Source organism: Labrus bergylta, chromosome 3, assembly GCF_963930695.1.
Source record: "Labrus bergylta chromosome 3, fLabBer1.1, whole genome shotgun sequence".
Taxonomy (NCBI): Eukaryota; Metazoa; Chordata; class Actinopteri; order Labriformes; family Labridae; genus Labrus; species Labrus bergylta.
The window spans coordinates 29,005,214-29,024,767 of record NC_089197.1 but is presented as its reverse complement, the minus strand read 5'-3'; the positions used below and the strand labels follow the sequence as shown (position 1 = coordinate 29,024,767).

At 39.4% G+C, this 19,554-nt stretch overlaps 1 protein-coding gene across 1 annotated transcript in view; it reads left to right on the top strand.

Moving 5' to 3' along the window:
* Positions 1-931: 931 nt before the first annotated feature.
* Positions 932-19,554, top strand: part of smyd3 (SET and MYND domain containing 3) — an 82,161-nt gene continuing 63,538 nt past the window's right edge. The window contains exons 1-4 of the mRNA XM_020648802.3: positions 932-1,155; positions 18,854-18,917; positions 18,997-19,104; positions 19,465-19,525. Of these exons, the coding sequence (XP_020504458.2) occupies positions 995-1,155; positions 18,854-18,917; positions 18,997-19,104; positions 19,465-19,525 (394 nt within the window). The 5' untranslated portion in view covers positions 932-994. The remainder of the gene's footprint in view (positions 1,156-18,853; positions 18,918-18,996; positions 19,105-19,464; positions 19,526-19,554) is intronic.

The following is a 19,554-nucleotide window of genomic DNA, read 5'->3' as shown; positions in this document are numbered from 1 at the left end:
TGTTTTATGAGCCTCCATTCTGTCTCTTCTGCAACACATTACCCTCACATCACAGCTGTGCACTGACACATCGCACTTGCATGTTTTTATTTATTTAGTTATATTTATCTGGTTTGTTATCCATATTTTTTGTCTAAACTATTGATTTTACACTTTCAGGACTAGACAAAATAGTGTGCAAGGCTCGCTTGTGAAAGTTGTCTGAAATTTCCACTGAAGCTTAATCTTCATGCAAACAAGGGGGGAACAGTGTTTTCATGCAACATGGTTATTTACATTTTGGGGCCAAAGTCTGTCACCTACCTAACCCTTTAGAAATGATATTGTACAGATGTGCTTCTCACCATTGAGGGGATTGTATAAAAGTCTTGCATGGATTAGCTCGTTTGAATAAGTTCATATAGAAAAGTATTGAGTTTAGAAAAATCAGGTTAAGGCTATGACAAGACTAATGGCATACAATTGCTGTTTAATTAACAAGCAACTGTTTACTATTGTCTGTAATATTAACATAACGTGTTAAGGATAACCTATAGGGTAGTCTTCTGAAGAGATGAACATCTGATATATGATATCTCATAAGTAGACCTCTCGGAAGAGAACTAGTATGATGCAAAGATGCAATATAGCTCAAGAAAGAAAAATATATCAGATATCTTCTCATCATTAGTCAAAATACGAGCATGAAACTAGTGTTTTGTTTTACGTTACACATCTTATAACGCGATAAATACGATATTGTCATAACAAGAAAAGTCTCTTGTTTACTTAGTAACACGAAATACAGTTTCAACGTGAAAACATCATATTTGAACATATGTTCTTTAACTATTTTGTTTAATAATAAGAGAACTCTGAATACCACTGTTCGAGATGATCTTTAGTATTTAACATTAACTTTAGTAGTAACACGTGGGTGTGTACGTGTTTGTGACGTCACGACGCAAGGACGGATGTAAACACTGCGCGTTTTCACGTGGAGGGAAAATCGACCATGGCACCCAGGCTGGAGCGTTTTGTCAGCCCGGGGAAAGGTAATGGTTTGCGGGCTACAGCCAGTATCAAAAGAGGAGAGCTGGTGTACTCTGCCGAGCCGCTGGCGTGCTGTGTCTCCAACAAACATGCCAAAGAAGTCTGCCACCACTGCTTCACACGGTGAGACATCTCTTCTTCAAGATAGCAGCACCTTACAGAGACTAGAAGTGGTTTTGTGAAGCCTATAGGCTACTGTAGTCAGTCCCAGTGGTGTTGTGAATAAGGACATGTTTGTGTATCATGTCAGCAATTTGAGTAGCTTTGTAAAGCAGATAAGCAGACAAAATACTCAAATCGCTCTGTATCTCGGCTGTGGCTTTTCTGTCAGACTTTTGCATGCTATATAACATTTAATACGGTCTTTATTTAAAACTGTCTGTATTCGTGTTGATGCTGCAGTGCGAGATGTGCTAGCTGCTACATCAAATGTACACTTGGAGAGGCAACTTGAGCTGGTTGTTTACGCTGGTGGTCACTAGATGGCAGCATTGCTCTGTCGTCGTTTCAGAGAGATGACTCTAAAAGTTGATGGTGATGTGCAAATGTGTTTCTATTTTTAAATGTCGAAAATTAAGACAATTATCCAGCAGTAAAGTTTGTGCATTCCCTTAATGTAAAAAGGTGTTTTCTGAATTGAGTCCCCACTGAGCATGGTGGGATGTTAATGGTTTAATTGTACCATGCTCTGCATCTATGTGAAAGCATCATTACCTTGCTCTGCTCATTGTATTGTATTCCTATTCACCTGCCTAAAGACATTCTGAATGTGGCAGAGATACAGTATCATTGTATCATTTGTCCTGTTTCATCTTATTTACTTGTGATATTTGTCCAGCTAGCTGCTTAATGGCAACACTGCTGTTTTCTCTTCATCAAGATAAACTCATGTAGGTTGATTAATGCGATTGGACAAGAAAGACAAGCTGCAGTATGGCAGACTATGTGCTGATTCATGGTGCAGGCAACTCAACGTGAATAAAAGCTAAATGGGTAAAGGACTGTGGGCTATATACAGTAAGTCCATGCACCTCAGCAGCAAATGAAAGGTGATTAATGAGAGTTGTTAATGCAGATAGCCGCTGGGAAAACTAATAAAGAGGAGGCTCCTGTCTAGTTATGAATTTCAGAGTATGTTCAGTCTCTTATACTCTCTACTCTTTGGAAGAATTACAGCATTAATTTACAGCTTTAGGAGCCTTCGGCTGATTGACGGCTTCTGATCTGAACTTTATAACCTGAGGGAAACTAAAGACCCCACTGTGATGAAAGCTGAGAGTGAGACAGAGCTACTGTAATATGACAATGACAGAAAATAGCTGAATGTGTGTGTGTTCTTACTGTATGACTGATCTATCTATCTAAATATGAGTATGTATGACTTTGGCTGTGTGTATTTATTTGGACAGAACATAGCTTATGTAGCTTCATCTATTCTGCATATATTGGTGCAGGTTGTGTCCTGGGTAAATAACAAACAGTCACACATAAACACACCTCTGTTATTTTGCACACAGCATGGTATTCAGAGCTGTACAATGGAGCAGTCCATTGTAGTTTTCAAGATCAGAGTAATCCAGCACACACCAGGATTGATCAGATTGACTTTAAAGTTGAATGCAAAACATTGGAGTGAACAACGTGTTTCACATAGTGGCTTCCTCAGGTTCGCTCTCTAAGTCCAGTCCAGTCCAGCTTCACTACAACAAATCCCTTCATCACTTATATTGTATCACTGTGTCAGAGTGCAATCAGCATGTCTCTGCTTCTGCTGTCACTCTCTCTTATTTAACAGCATCTCCAATCAGGGATCTGTTCATGTTGCTCTTTATGATAATAAAGTTTATAATTATTATCCATAACTGTCCAAACATCTCTGGAAAGATGCTTTATCCCCATACTGCTCCATGGACAGCAGCAGAGGACTGTTGCTACTAGCTTGTGTGTGTGTGTGTGTGTGTGTGTGTGTGTGTGTGTGTGTGTGTGTGTGTGTGTGTGTGTGTGTGTGTGTGTGTGTGTGTGTGTGTGTGTGTGTGTGTGTGTGTGTGTGTGTGTGTGTGTGTGTGTGTGTGTGTGTGTGTGTGTGTGTGTGTGTGTGTGTGTGTGTGTGTGTGTGTGTGTGTGTTCCCCTCCCTGAATTACTGTAACGTCAGCTTAGTCATTTTCTCTGGCTCAAGAAAAGCTAACAAGCACCCTGCAGGGATGTAAATGTGGAGAATTGCTGCTACATGAAGTATCAGCAGGGCAGTGTTGTTTATTTGATGTAATCTGATTTATTCCTCCAGCTGATCCCTCACAGGCTGTCAGTCATTTATAGCCAGAGGAAGGGTGCTGGATGTTCCTGGGTTTGCACATTTTAGACTGTATAGCGTCTGTTTATTATAAGTAGCTGAAATAGACATATCTTTTGTGACTGTTTCATTTTCCACATAATTACATTTCAAGATGTCAGACACTCAAACACACAATATTATGTAAGTAATCTTTTGTATTACACTGACTACCTAGAGACTTACAATAACCTTAACCAGAACCATTAAATGCCTCAAATAACCTTAATGCAGTTCTTACCTCTATCACAGAATATCCCACTTTACTTTCTTTTTGATGAACTTGTTTTTACCAACATCAAGTACAATCTGACTCCAGGGGAGTACACGAATGTAAAAGATGTTGGCCTACAGTGTACTGCTAAGCATGTATGGCAGCAATAATATTACCACCTAAAACTCAAGCCTTTGCATACTGTTTATGTTCTTTTCTATTCAGTGTCAAACATTGCCAAATTGCACCAAGTTCTACATTGTAGCTAGCATCTTTGGGTGCACTCACACTACAGCAAAGTTTCCCTTTACCATGCTTAGGCATAGTGCTAATATTTCTGGTAATAATGGTAAATAAATAATCGTATCAAAGAGTGGTGTACACGCCAATATGGTTCTTGTGTTCAAAGCAGGTTGCTATTCAAAGCATTTCATCAACCTGCAGCAGCTGGTCTTGTCTGGTTTGCGTCCCAACATCAACACACACACACACACACACACACACACACACACACACACACACACACACACACACACACACACACACACACACACACACACACACACACACAGTTTTAAGTCTGCATGCTACAAGCCACAACAATAACTTGACATTTATTCAATATCTGAAACAAAAATTACCCTTCATCATCGTACAGGGAGATGGAGTTATAACAAAATAAATCAATAATAAATTTCAATGATTTGGCCTCCACTGAATTCCATTATTTTTCATGTGTCATAGGGGTATGTGTGTACATGTGTGTGCTTGTGTTCGGAGTAAGATGCAGCCCAAGTTGTGCATGATGATGTCTCTGATATATTGAGTAAGTGGCATTGATACCTGTGCTTGGTTTGTGGCTGACACTCATCAACCTGAATGTGTTTTTGTATCTCTTATTGATTTGATATCAGTGAGTGATTTGTTAGTGTCGCAGCACTTGTAGAACAGTGGACATGTGTTCACAGCCAATGCAAACACACAAACAAGAAACCAAACGCAGCCCTGGACAGAGATTGGTCTCAGAGGTGTGAAAAAATGTTCTGTCATTTTTACACTAAAACACAATTAGTCTCACAGCGTGTGCGTGTGCACGTGTGTGTGTGTCATTGAAATAACAACAGAAACATGTACTTTGTTTTTTTTCTGTGTCTTTGTGAATTAAATAAGGAGGTGGGAAAGAGGTGGGCATCAAAGTTGAAGCTAATTATTGCCTTGAAGGCTGTTTGTAAGTAATGAGTGATAAAGGGAGTAGGCACGCACACACACACACATACTAACAAACTACCATTAAATGTTTATCAGACTCACAAAGAGCACAGGGGTGTGTGAACAGATAAATTGAAAGTGTAATTTTGTAGAAATCCTGGTAGAATTTCTCATTATTTTAAATGGAGAAATGCAAAGTAAAGCAGTATTTGAAAACAGTTGTATTTTTGAGTGTTAAATTACTCTGCACAAGAATCTCTTTGATGATCACTTTTCCCTGAAATCTGGGGGGTTCTTTTAGTTTTTTATTGGATGTCTTACACCTTTTGAAGTTCAGTATCAGGTGTGTTATATTCTGGTAATGTTATTCACCATATCCACTCAAAAGCCATTTCCCCCTCAGTGAATGACATTTGAATGCTGTCATCAAAAGTATAATGTTGATATGTTGACGTGTTTTGTTGCATGTTACAAAGCTGTTAGCTCGTAAGGGTTTGAATGTTAATGCTAACTGTTGTGTTATGGTAGCTATTGTGTAGTCTAAAATATTTGATAACAATTGTAAATGGTGATCACACACCCTTTGTTGGTTTAATGTATATGAAGTTTATGTGACCTGAGGCAGGATGTGTCATCACTGAGGTGTCAGCTAATGATGTTCCTGTGAAAACATAATGAGAGGCAGACAGCAGCTTTTAAGTTTGGACTTCATCTATAGGTGAAACATAAACATGTATTGCAGTTTTGTTTTCCATCATCTGGTTATAAAGCGGAGCAATGTTGGCAGTGCTGCAGTCCTAGTTTGTTGTTTGTTTTTACAACTCGTCTGGAAATCACTGATTGTCCTTAAATAAACTGTTTGTGTTTTAAATGTTTGCATAAAGCTGGAGACTGAACCTCCTCAGTCATGGTGACAGATAAAGATTTGCCTTCAAACTGTGACAGCAAGAAGAGGAAGTTCCAGAGAGAGATGAAGGTAGAGAGAGGCGACACACTGTCTCTGTTGGACAGATAACACATCTCTGTCTCTGTTGGACAGATAACACAACACACACACACACACACACACACACACACACACACACACACACACACACACACACACAGGGCTTTGATGGGTTTTTCTCTGGTTTTGACAGACCAAAGTGGAACTTAGATGTGTAGATGTGTTTCTCTTTTCTGTCAGGTCATGTGTGTGTGTGTGTGTGTGTGTGTGCATGTGTGTGTGCTCATCCGCTTAAGTGTCTGATGTTAGGTGATGGGTGCAGGGCAACATTATCTCTGTCAGATGAAGTCTTTATATTTGACACCAATCTCTCACTCACTGTCTCTTTGGACTGCACAGTTACACAAAGACACACTATACACACACACACACACACATACACACACACATCACGCAAAGCAGCACTGTGCAATCAACAACAACAAAACATCTCAAACTTTTGTCTTATTTATAGGGAGTTATTTCTGATTCAAAGTTAGATAAACCAATTACCAGGAGGCCCTCATTATTCAAACAAACATGACAAACTTTGACAAGTGTTTGACTGAGCAGTTTTGTTCTAATTTCAGCTGAATTTAAAACCTCAACACTAGTTCAAAAACAACACATAAAAGAGGAAAAGACAAACCTGGATGAGGCTGGACTCAAACCATGACACCAGCAGAAAATATAATGTCTGTCATCTTTAACATGTTAGAACACATGGGGTCAGAGGGACACTAACCCTACACCATTGATCATTCAGACACATATGTTTGGGATTTAAGGTGAGTTGTTATTGATGCGTTGAATTATTCCTAGCGGTAGATGTACTCAGGAGGTTTAATCAGAATTGTTTCGGCTTTAAAAAAGTGTAACATTTGCATGGACATATCTTCACCTCTATTTACAACACTTATCTTGTTTTTAATTCAGTATCTTTTTTTAAATCTGTATCTACACTTCCCTTCAGATTGCGTCTGAACTAGTCTGTAGGAACCAGACACATTTGCAAGCTCTAGTTTGAGTTGATCTTTCAGTTGCATATGACTCTGCCTCAGTACAAATGATTGAACAGGTTAATCACAAACATTTAACCAACATGAGTTTAGTAAAATGACCTAACAGAGGACAGCTTCAGAGGCACTTTTGCAAATATCCCAGATGGATGCTGCTGATAAGGAACGTTTTTTTGAATCCCAGATCTCATCAGTATTAAAAGAACAGGAAGCTATATTCCCTCTCTGAAAGAAGACTCAATGCCCTTTAAACATTAGGTGACGAGTCTGCTGTTCATCCAACAGGATCTAGTTAAAGGTCAGCTTAGCTCAGTCGTTTGTCACATATTGTAGCTTTGAAATAATGTAGTTTTGTATGGAGGACTGAACAGATTTCCTTGTTAACTAAGGCTGTCATCATTAGGCTCTGTGCACGCTCACACAAAAGGGATGTTTGACATTTAATGTAAGCTGGTTCATGATGACACTGAAAACTTTGATTGAAGGCTCAACACACCTGGCTTACCCACAGAGATGTTACTGTACCTCGTGAGACAGCTGAATATCTGTACACATAAGAGAGGTTTCTAATCAGTCAAAAAAATCACATTTCATGTCCGTCTATAGCTGAATAGATGCTTACAAACTTTGTGGTACTTTTCCTGTTTTATAAAAGAAGGACAGCCCTAAGTTGTACCCAGAGGTGTTATGGTATGCACCCATTGGCAAAAACCCTTGGCAAATAAAATGTACGGCGGTGGCTACCTAAAGACGAATCAACCAACCTTACAATGTTACAATTCAGCGCCCCTCAACCAACCTATTTGTGGGCGCTGTCATCATGCTGCGGCCGTCATTACTGCGTGGCATCTCAGCGTCGGTGCTGCCTGACAGCATTCATTGTTAAAGATTCCAAGGTCAGACAGCTGCTAATGAAGGTACCTTAACCAGGAGACCTTTAATCATCACAGACTAGTTGCATTGTGAAATACATTTACATAGATATATTAGATATATTCATTAAGCAGGTTTTTAAGTTTTTTAGAAAATGCATCTGGTCTGTAATGATTTACATGCTTTACATGATTGTGCTCGCTAATAGAGGTACATTATGTAAGATCATTTCATTTATCCCCTAGTGGTGGACATCTGAATACCATCTACAGATCACTCAGAGAGGGCAGAATTGACTAAATATATTCTTGTCTCGATTTTCCTCTGAAGAATATCTTAATCCTCTGCACGGCCAGTGAATGTATGCAAAGAGTCCGCTCTCATACAATGTGTGTTCCGACTCTCCTTCGATGTGTGTACATCATCATTATTGACAAATACACACATTTCATCATTTTTAAATAAGGATCTTTTCTTGGTGTATTAGCTGTTTGTATATTGCTGCACAAACGGTATCTTTGTCAAACACACTCCCTAACTCTCAAACTCACGCACACTCTCATGTCTCATTTTATCTCATGCTTAAGTACCCACCCTCTTTCCACCTTTTTCTCACTTTCACACTCATAGTCTCATACTGATAACAACAGCGTGCTGATGCAGTGTTATATGAAGCATGCAGATTGCCTCTTTAGATAGTCGAGCCAACAGAAAGATGAGCAGGAGCAGATGAGAGGAGGGAAGGAGTTCAAAAGGCAAATCAGCACTCCTCCTCCTTTCACTTCTTACCTCCTCTCAATTTATCCTCCCATCTGCTTCTTCTGACATCTGTGTCTTCCTCAATTTCTCACCTCCATCTCCCTGCTTTTCTACACTGACTCTTCTTCTCCACGAGCTCATTCCTCGTTGTTCACTTGTATTCTTTTTAAGTCCCTCCTGGCCCTGCTTTTTCTCCCTGCCTCATTCCTGATGTCGATTATTTTGCATCTGCTTCTTCCTCCTCCTCTTGTCTGTTCTCCATGTCCCTTCAGCTTTCTCTGCCTCCTGCAGATAGATACCCAGGCGTCTCCAAACATCTTGGTGTTTAGAAAACACACAAAACATGCACACTTACACACACTCACACTCACAGCTGGATGATTTGTAATCCAAGTGATTTGCAGTAAATTGGGAACACACCTCGCCTTGTGTATAATGCTTAGTATTCATCAAGCAGAACCCCTTCTTTTGAGGACCACTTGTCTTTCCAAACATTTTATATCAGTCATAACAAGGATGACATTACTACATTCTTTCTGGGTTAGTTCGGTTAAGAGCAACATTATTAATGAAAGTCTGTGTATCATAGCAGCGAGTGCAAGACTCCAAGTCTGTGTGTTTGTTCCCCAGTGGAATATAATAAATAAGTAAAGACTCCCTGCAGAGTCACATTATTCAGCGTAGTGCATGTGTTATTTGTTCATGCTAATGTCTCTCTCAATACTAACAGCAAAAATGTAACACAAAGTAAAACACAATTTAAGCCCCATGTGGCCGGGATGTGTTTCCTGAATAACCAACATAAAACCTGAAAACATTGTTATTCTTTATTTTTTATTCTTTTGTTTTTTAGGAAAGACTTGAGTTGCTGTTTTAATATTGAAACTTAATTTGTGCTTTTTGATGCCAACCCAGAAATTCTTGAACTTATGCTTGGTGTCTGGAGACATGCTGATATCTCAGAAAATAAATCAAAGTTCAGATCTGTTTCATTGTAGCGCACCTCAGTTATACCTGCCTTTATTACAGCCCCCTAGAGGACTTTGACTTTTTTGTAATTGCACAAACCGATTACAATAATGTACTGTTAATGCACTGTAAAGTACCTCTACATTCTATGTGTACTACCATCATGTTCTTTTGTAAATTAATGAGAAACAAAACCACAAAACAAGCAGCCCCTAACCTCTGGAATAACTTGATGTACAGTGAAGTGCAATGGGCTGAGTCTGTGAATAATTCTTTTATTACTTCCATCCTAATGATCATTTCTCTCCTTTGGTCTTTGGTGTTTATCAAAACTAAGGTTTTTAGTTTTTACACCATGAATTTTGAACTTTTATGTAAATGGTCAAATTATTTTTTTTCAAAATTAGCTTTACAAATAAGGTTCTTTACTGAAAGTAATCACCTATAGCTATAATAATTTAAGTTGCTTTTAAAGAGGAAAATACTAAACAACTAAAAATGATTTTGTTCCTTAGGGCACGTTGTTCCCTGTAGGCCACGCTGCGTGAGTGAGTGTGTGCATGTTCTCATCATCATGGTAATAAAGCCATAAGGAGACTCGTCCCACATGAGTCCCCTCAGGTGTCAATGAATCATCCTCTAAACAACCATTAAGAACTCAGCAAGAGCTGCAGGACGGCTGGGATGGCAGCACAGCTGGCGTCTCTCTCTCTCACACACACACACACACACACACACACACACACACACACACACACACACACACACACACACACACACACACACACACACACACACACACACACACACACACACACACACACACACACACACACACACACACACACACACACACACTGGCAAAGGTACTTTATATGCTAGTCACCAACTAAACCGATGTGTTGACGTGTTGCTGTAGCTGTGCCGTGGATGTGTGCATTGTGCAGAGTGGATTAGTTGTGTTTTGGTGGTACTCTTGAGTGTGTAGTGAACACTAGATGGCAGTAGTGTCCCTTCAGGAAGTGCAGCTCATTAATCCAATACTCATGCTTACATCCTCTCACATTTACACTGTAATACAGTAATACAGGAGCAGGGCTGGAGAGGAAGGTCTGTGCTGAAAGGTCTTTTAAAGAACCAGTTTCATGTTGTCTTCAGTATCAACAAACTATGCAGACAGCTTGAGCCTCTTTGACGGCATCAGGAATGTTGAAGTTGATTTTTTTATGATATGTTTCTCAGTGATGTAATCTACATACGTACTCGCACACTATAAGGTGTCCCATGAAAGGGAGTCGTAGCATGCTGTGTTGGCCACTCAGCCTGGAAATGAAAAAATCCACTCAGGCACGACAGCACAGCCCAGAGAAGAGGAGCACACTAATGATTAGCACACAAACACACACATGAATACAGAACCAAACCCTCTCTCATGGCTGCAGCACAGCAGAAAATACTCACGGGAAATTAATTACCATGCTACACACACAAACACCAATACAGGATGCTGAGGTAGGCCTAATTAGGCGTCCGATAGCAAAGATTTAACAACATTGACCGCTTATATATACACACATGTGAGTGCACACATTTCTGCTCTAGCATACCAATGTGAAAAACGTTTCAGTTACTTCTCTGCTGTCTGGTGACAGATTTTACCTCCTTCCTTTTTTTCTTTTTCTGCATTACTTCCTGACTTCTTTTCTCCACTCATTTCTGTCACATTGTCTGCTAACTTGCACATGACTTTGATTCATTTAGAGAAATCAACTTTTTCAGGATTTCATGATGTTTTCCTGTTTGACAATTTGCACAACTTGAGAACACAGTGCATGAGTGATCAACTCATTTTTAAATAAAGGGCCAGCATTCAGATGTACAGATATCTGGCCTTTTATGTTTATACTGAATATGAATGCAAATTGAACTAGGTCTGCCTGTTTAGCTCAATGGTGGTTAAATTGTGTGTCTCGTGTACAAAGGTTATAGCTCTCAAAGCTTCGGCCACTGGTTTGACTCCCACCTTCAGTCGTTCTGCAGGTCATCCCCAACCCCCCAACTCTCCAGACCCTACTGTCTCAGGTCCAAGGTCACGTACCCAGGTCCATCCAAATGACCCAGGTCTGTATTAAAAGGTTACATTTTTTGATTTCAAATGAATATCTTCTGTTTGAAACTGATCCATCTAGCAAACTGATTTTTATATTTTCATATATAACACAATGATATGTAATAGGCAAAATGGCAGCGAGCAGTCGCAAGAGAGACGTTTGTGCTGTGCATCTTATGTTCAGTCAAACTTCTTTAATAATAAAACATGTATGATGATGTACCAATAACCAAGCCGGAGGAGGAACAGGATGGATAGATTACATACGACCTCTTAATGTATTGTTTTCTAGCAGATTCAGCGTCTTCCATTATGCTTACATGGTAGAGATGTAACAGTTTTATAATCGGGATATTGGCATCAATTGATTATTATCCAACTCCTTGTGTGGAGGAGGAAGTAAAATGAAAGATGGAGGGATTGAAAGCAAGAATGACCTAATGGTTATGTTAGCGGTGGATGAAGAGGGAAAAAAAACTGTACAATAAGAAAGAGGGTATGACATTAAGCTGGAGAGGGGGGGGGGATGTCAGATTTTTAATTCATGTTTCTAATGAAACTCATTTAATGTTATTCATGAGTTTCTTTTGTGACTGCAGTCCCACCATGGACCTGCCATCCAGAAGACCATCACTTCACACAACATCTAACAGAGACACAGCAGGAGAGGAAGGACAAGGGGAGATAGAAAAAAAAACAGAACTGACTATGAGACTGATTATCAGAGGATTCATGTTCCACTAAAAGAAAGTATAGATCTGCTGTATACTAATCACCTGATGAGGGCTGTTCATTTGAACTCTTCAGTTTTTTCTTGCTGTCTTCTTTTGTTTATTTTGATCCTCCTTTATTTGCTGTAATTGTCCACATCTATATTTAGACTGCTGTTATGTTACATCGGTGTGTATCATACTGTACATAGTGTATGATCTGAACTCTTGTTAATCATTGCCCTGAGGCCAGAGCAGCGTTCTCACTGTGTGTTTGAGTCATGATATTAATGTACAGAGTGTGTGGGAGTTTGTTTCTTCCTGCACCAGAGAATCCCAAAGGATGAACAGGAAGCTGAACTGATGAACTACAAGATCTTACTATAAAATATGTTGTTGTTGTTGTTGTTGTTGTTGTTGTTGTTGTTGTTATGGAGCTATAGTCAGACATTTCAGATTGTCTTATAATTATTATACTGCAAGTTGGAGAGATTGAGCAAGAAATCAACATGAATCACATTTCACCTAATCCCGTCCTCTCTTTTGCAGAGAGCAAAGAGCAGAAAGATTTGTTTGTCAGGAGTGCCATGCAATTCTTACTGAGAGGAAATATTCAATTATGTTCACTCCAGATAGAAACCCACAGTCCTGCATGAACATGTGAATCATCAGAGTGTGATCTGTACAGTGACAAACATATGTATATACTGTGTTTATACATGTGTGAATGCTGAGAGCTGATCAGCCTGGAGGTGGTCACCATAACAACAGTTGCTGTGCTGAGGTGAATGTATGCGTTTCTGTGGCTCAGTATTCATTATATTTTTATCTCTCACATCTTTCTCAGTGTTTCTCTCTCATGCAGTGACTCAGTTGTTGGATCCTTTCCTTTGCTTTTAGCAGTGAATATAAAAGTCTCATCACTGTTAGTGTTATATTTACTTTTACATTTTTAATGTTTACGTTGGTATTGTTCATTTAGAGAAACTCAATTGAGAAAAATAAACAAGAGCTGATACTAAATACATCCTCTTTTAAATTGATGTTTGTTCTATAAGATGGCATAAAATAGTAAAAAAATGTCAATCACTGTTTCCCAGGTGACATGAGGATGTTCTCATGTGTTTCGTTTTACACATAAACCAAAGATATGAAGGTAACCGTAGAAGTGGAGTCACAAACAAGAGAATGTTAACATTTAAGAAGCTGGAGCCAGACAACATGTACTTTTATTCTGAAAGTCTTAATCAAGCGGATCCATCTTTTATTAAAACATTTAGAAGTTTGGTCAATAGTTGAGCGGTTCAACAGTTTGGCTGAATGGTTATAAACCTATAGCAACATTAACCTGGATGCACAACTTTACCCAAATATTGATACATTGAGATTATTTTGACAGGATATAAATGTTGAATGGTTTCAAAATGGGTACACATCTCTATCCACTCATGAAAATAACACAATATATCACTGATATCAGTCCTTATGAAATGGTTTGGTTTAAATGGCAATGACATTTTTTATTTTTCTGTGCAACATCTGATTTATTTTTTTTGGTCTTTTTTTTGTAGCCCTTTTGTTACATCACATTTTCTACACCTACTGCCTGAACAGGGATTCCCACAGACATCTTATGTGTTTGAAAGTATCACACAGAATAGAAGCATCATGATGAATTTGAAGCGTTTCAATCATGGACTGTAAATATTATTAGATAAAGCCTGAGTGACGTCACCAATCTGTTGGCGGCTATGGAGTCCCAGCGATGGCTGTCGCCATGCTGGAAATCCTGTCTCAGTCTAAGTTTTAGTCAACCTAACGACAGGCTGAGAGCTGGAGCTGAGGAGAAATCCTTCATAAAATCAAAATAGATGCGTTATCAAAAAAAATCACCCCATGTACAGTAGTGGTGGGAATCACCAGAGTCCCCATGATATACGATACCCGAAACACGATATGATTCTATTGCGATTTTACACATTTTGAGATATGCTGAGAATTGCGATACATTATATTGCGATAAAGCTCTTTAACAGCATATTATGTCCACTAAAATAAAATAAATCAAGAACTCTTTTGTCAAATAAGAAAAATATCTCAGTCTATTCTTCTCACTTCAGTCTTTTTATTTCTGGATTCTTAACAATGTAACTTGTTCAAAATGAATTGTGCAACACTTTCAGCAGTTAAAATTTTTAAAAAGCATATCTAAAATATCATATTAAATATATCGATATTTGGCAGCCATGAGACGATATAATATCGCCACACAAAATATTGCGATACTATGCTGTATCGATTGTTTCCCCCACCTCTAATATACGGCGTGTGCTGATTGAGAAATGAGCTATCAGACCTAGTTCTTTCTTTGTACCAGGCTGTAAACATGTTAACTTTGCCATATAAATTGGCTTTTTTGAATGGGAGTGTATGTGACTTCCTGTGTATCTGCACTCTGCAGCCAGCCTCAAGCTTACACTCGACAGACTCCAGGATTTAGCACTTCCTCACTGACTTTGTTTTTCAACACCGGAGGTTGCTGCTCGGTTTCAATAAACAATATGCCAATAAATCACACTTCTGTTAGACTCCATATTTATGTGAATCTATTTATTTAAACAGATTTACCTTTAGTGTCAGCATTTATATTAATATTTTATTGCTATCAATGCAAAAAATACATTCACAGACAGTTTAGATCTTTGAGTGTGTGTTTCGTCCTAAGGGGCACGATGTCCCACAGAGCAAAAGACAGAGAACAAGAACTGGACTGAAAACGTTGCAGTGTTTGTCTAGGTTCATGTTTAGATGGATTGACTTCCTGCGTCTAGTAGCGTGTGATGCGACCAAACTCTTAGCTTCTGAGGTTTTGTCACCACCTTTCATCTGTTGAAGCTGCACAGAACCTGTCTGTGTTTGGGTCTGGCCTGCTCATATCTGCTGTTATTACTACGTGTCTCATAACTGAAGCATGTTTCTTAAGCTGTGGGTGGGTTCCTTGTTTCTGTTAAATCTCATCATGACAAGAAAAGCTGTGTTTCCATCAGTCCCCGTGCCAGAGATAGACTATTATTGTACCAATGGTTTAAGTAAGGAAAGGTCATAGCAAATAAAGAGAGAGCGACTGAGTAAAAAAAGACGAGACGGAGAGGAAAGCGATACACAGACCAAGAGGGTGAGGAGTGAAGAGGAGTGTGTTTTGAAAACCTTTTTGAAGACGTGGGAGTGGAGCTAGACTCCCAGAACTAATGGATGGTCATAGGAAACACTTAACTTCTGTCGCTACATGAACAGGCCACAGCTATCTGTCAAAATGACACCGTCTGTGACTGTACTGTGCACATGTCTGCTTTTTTGCCTTTAAGATTATTCTGTCATCTACAGCATTCATATGTCCAATCTAATACGTGTCCCATATTAGTAAGATAAGCCCTGGGCTAATGTTTTGAAATCCATCAAAACACAGTCTCCACTGCCTCATTTTCTGTCTGTGAAAGCTCATAATACCATTCATTGTAACATTTAATAAGCATTGTCATTTTCTCTCCTTTTTGCTTGTCATAAAATAGACTTCTTAGTATATATGAGTTTATACCAAGCCTTTCCTCTGCTAACCCAGACCCCCCTATACAGATGCCCTTATTTTAAATTAACACGAGCATCACAGTTGTACGAGTATTGCATGTGCGTCTACATTAGAGACTTTGAATATGAACATGTTTAAGAAGACAAATTCAAAGTTTTGAGACCAAGCATCTGGCAGATGTGCCTCACTGAAGCTAAGAAACACGGTTTAATATGAAATAATTGAGCATTACACACAAGCTGTCTAACAATATGTTGCTTCAGAGAAAGGATTCAAGGTTATAGACCAAAACAATCTGCTGTAAAAAGCATCCCGATCATTGCAACATCTCCAGTTGGATTTCATCTGGTATGATCTATGTTATATTAACACATTTAGTATGAAACAAGACATTAAAAAGAATTATATTTTTACTTGTTATATAATACATCTCTACATCATAATAAATTGCCTGAACAATAAAAAAAAAACATTTTCAAACATCCTTAAGGTGGGGGAGATTCAAGAGCTTCAGTAGGCAACTGAACATGGGGGGCACAGCCAATATCAGAAGGCCCAGTGACTGTCATTGAGCAATTATGGCACAATGTATTTTCTATTTAAACAAACAGGAGGGCCAGAGCATCTGGCAGACAGTGCAAAAATAACATTGTTTCAACCTCTAAGGACACCATCCAAAATTAAAAAATATGTCTCACAATAGGCACCAAATCGCAAAATGAACTCTTCCAAACAAGCCTGATTTGGCAGCACAGATTTTGGTCCAAATGAAACTTTGCTGGAAAATGTGGATTCCAGCATCTATTGGGATATGGCACTGAATACCGTGCACAGTGCCAAATATGGTGTTGTGTTTTCAGACATACAGAGATGCATGGGTGGAAAAGTTGGAAATTACATAGACATCATAATTAATGCATATTTGAATACCGGAAAAAAAGAGAGATAAGATTACTTCCAATCTTGAGAGGCTCTGTAGGGTAAAACATGGTAGGGTAAAACGCACTGTTTCCATGAGTGAACCATGGCCCTAGACTTAAATCAGCTGACTCTAACCCTGAATGCTCCTCACTTGGCAGCTGCCCAGGTACTTGCTGGAGGCATAATGTTAAAGCCAACAGAACCACGTCATCTGCAAATATCAGAGATGCCAGTCTGACTTCCCCAAACCGAACACTGTCCTCCTCTGGGCTGCACTTTGAGGTCTTGTCCATGAACATCATGAAGAGACTCAGTGACGGGAGGGTAACACAAGTGTGTTTGACTTAGTTTGTAGTGAGGATACAGACACAGCTCAGCCAGGCTTAACACAATGAATTACATGGTGGCTTCCCCTGAGGGCCAACCACCTGCAGGATAGGCTAGGGGGTGACTTGCAATGTAAGCTTGGCAGCAGGGACTTGGCCCTTGCTGACCCCTGGCAGTGCAAAGCAGAAGGTAGAGCAGCAAACCTTACAGCAAGAGCAGGTGAGAGGGAACATCTGTGTAGACAGCCGAACATCTGTTGACCAAAGTCCAAGACTGCTAACCTGCACGACGAGGCATTTCAAATTGTCATCAAAAATAAATGCATACATCTGTTATATTATTTCCATTCTGTAAGCAAGTTGATGTATTTAAGGCTTACTTTACGACTTTCAGAGTGGGTGAAAACAGATACTCTCTCCCATTCTACCCACCCCTTCTCATCCTGTTTAACTAGCAGCAGTAAAAGACCATTTCTAATAAACCTCTAATAACAAGTTTCAAGTAATGATCTGCATATCAAAGTTGATTCATTTGTTATGTTTGTCTTTTTGAGCCATAGAACGTTTTTTCTTCAGTTTGTAGAGGCTGTTGGTTCTCCTTCAGTTGCAACGGCACTTCGTCATTTCTTTCTTATGCAGCTAGACACAGCTTCCCTGAGTTGGCGGGGCCGTCTCTCCCCCCCCCCCATGTGGTGGCAGGGCAAACGGTTGAACAGGTAGGGGTTCACTTGAAAACATGTATGAAACATGTTTGAGCCTTTGAGCGACACATTAACAAGCTGAAGGAAGTGCTGTCTGTCCATGTGAACACACACCTGAGATCAACAAATCCAGAGGGAGTTTGACTCCTGTATATATTTACATAGGGTATATTTGATTTTTGCTATATTAATATTCAGAATGTTGCATATTGTGCCTTAAAGTATTGTTTGTAACCTATTTTACCAATCAGAAGAACAACAATTGTAAGCGCAATATGAATGTATATAATCTCTATGAATCATAGTAACCTCTGCACAAACACACCTTGACATAGTTCCTGTGATTCTCATCATGTCTCTTGTGTGTTGGTGTTTGAGTGTGTTTGCGTATGTTTTGTGTTGTGGTGCCCTTTCTACCGGCTGTAATTGGCAGCGTGAAGCAGACTCTGCTGTTCTCTGGCTTGTTATCACACTGACAGGCAAACTGGAAAAGACAGCAGTGTCACTCCAAGAATCACAGCATACTATGTACACACACACACACACACACACACACACACACACACACACACACACACACACACACACACACACACACACAAAGACAGACCCACACAGAGTGGACACTGAAAGCACACAGGCGCTCCGACACGTCTTGATACTAACAGGATGTGACAGAGAGGAGAGTGTACCTAATGTATAGCTCTTAGACGATCCCATAGACGATGGATAGGTGGATAAAACAAGATAATGGATGCGCACAGCTTAATGTAGCAAAGAGAAAAGGATAAGACAAGGTTGTTGCGTGGGTTAAGGTCAAGATATTGGCAGTAACAATGATGTTGCAGCTTACTGTTCTGTTTATAGAGCTGCAGAACAATTTCAGAAGTGGTGTAAGAGAAATCAAATCTACAGAGATTTTAAAAGAGACTATAGTCCTGGTCCTGTTCAAGCTCGCTGACTCATGCACTTCTTGAGCTGTTATTTATAGCTACCCCTGGCCTTGAGAGCTTTTTGATAAAGTGAGTCAGACTTTGTATCATTTTGTTTTCTGTAATGCTTGTCGAAGGTCAGTTGAACCTTACCTTTCTCTCTCTTCTTGTGTCTAGACATGAGACCTTGTTGAGATGTTCCCAGTGCAAGATGGCCCGCTACTGCAACATCACCTGCCAGGTAGCATATAAAGTGTGTGTGTGAGTGTGTATACAAGTTTGTGTGTCTGTCAGATTGTTGATAAGCTCTTCTCCTTCAGAAACAAGCATGGTGCGACCATAAGAGAGAGTGTAAATGCCTGCGAAGCCTCCTACCGAGAATTCCCACTGACTCTGTCCGTCTTGCTGCGAGGATCATCTTAGCCCTGGTATGTCTTCATGTCGCACACAGAAAAAACATTCAAAAAGAAAAACCTATTTGTTACATGATGAAAAACTTTAAATCCATACTTTATTTCTTCAAAAAGGGTTAAAAGCAACTCAGTTAGTGAAGGAAAATTCATCTTACTCTTGAAAATAAAAGCATTGTTAAAAAAATCTTTTATCGTCATGCGCCCAAAAAAAAAAGCAGTTTTCTTGGTGCCAGAGAGATTCAACTTTTCCAGGACCTAATCCAACAACAGCAATTTGCTTCAAAGAGTGCCACAAATAAAGCTTAACAGTAGCAAAACATAAGTCTTTGTTACTATAATAACATGCTGATAGCCCTTTCTTCTTCTTCTCTTTAGTTAAACCCGTCTCAGAGCAGCGGTGGTGAGGAGCTCTACCCCTTAGAGGAGCATGAATCACGTAAGTCTGTCCTGCAAGACTCTCTGTGT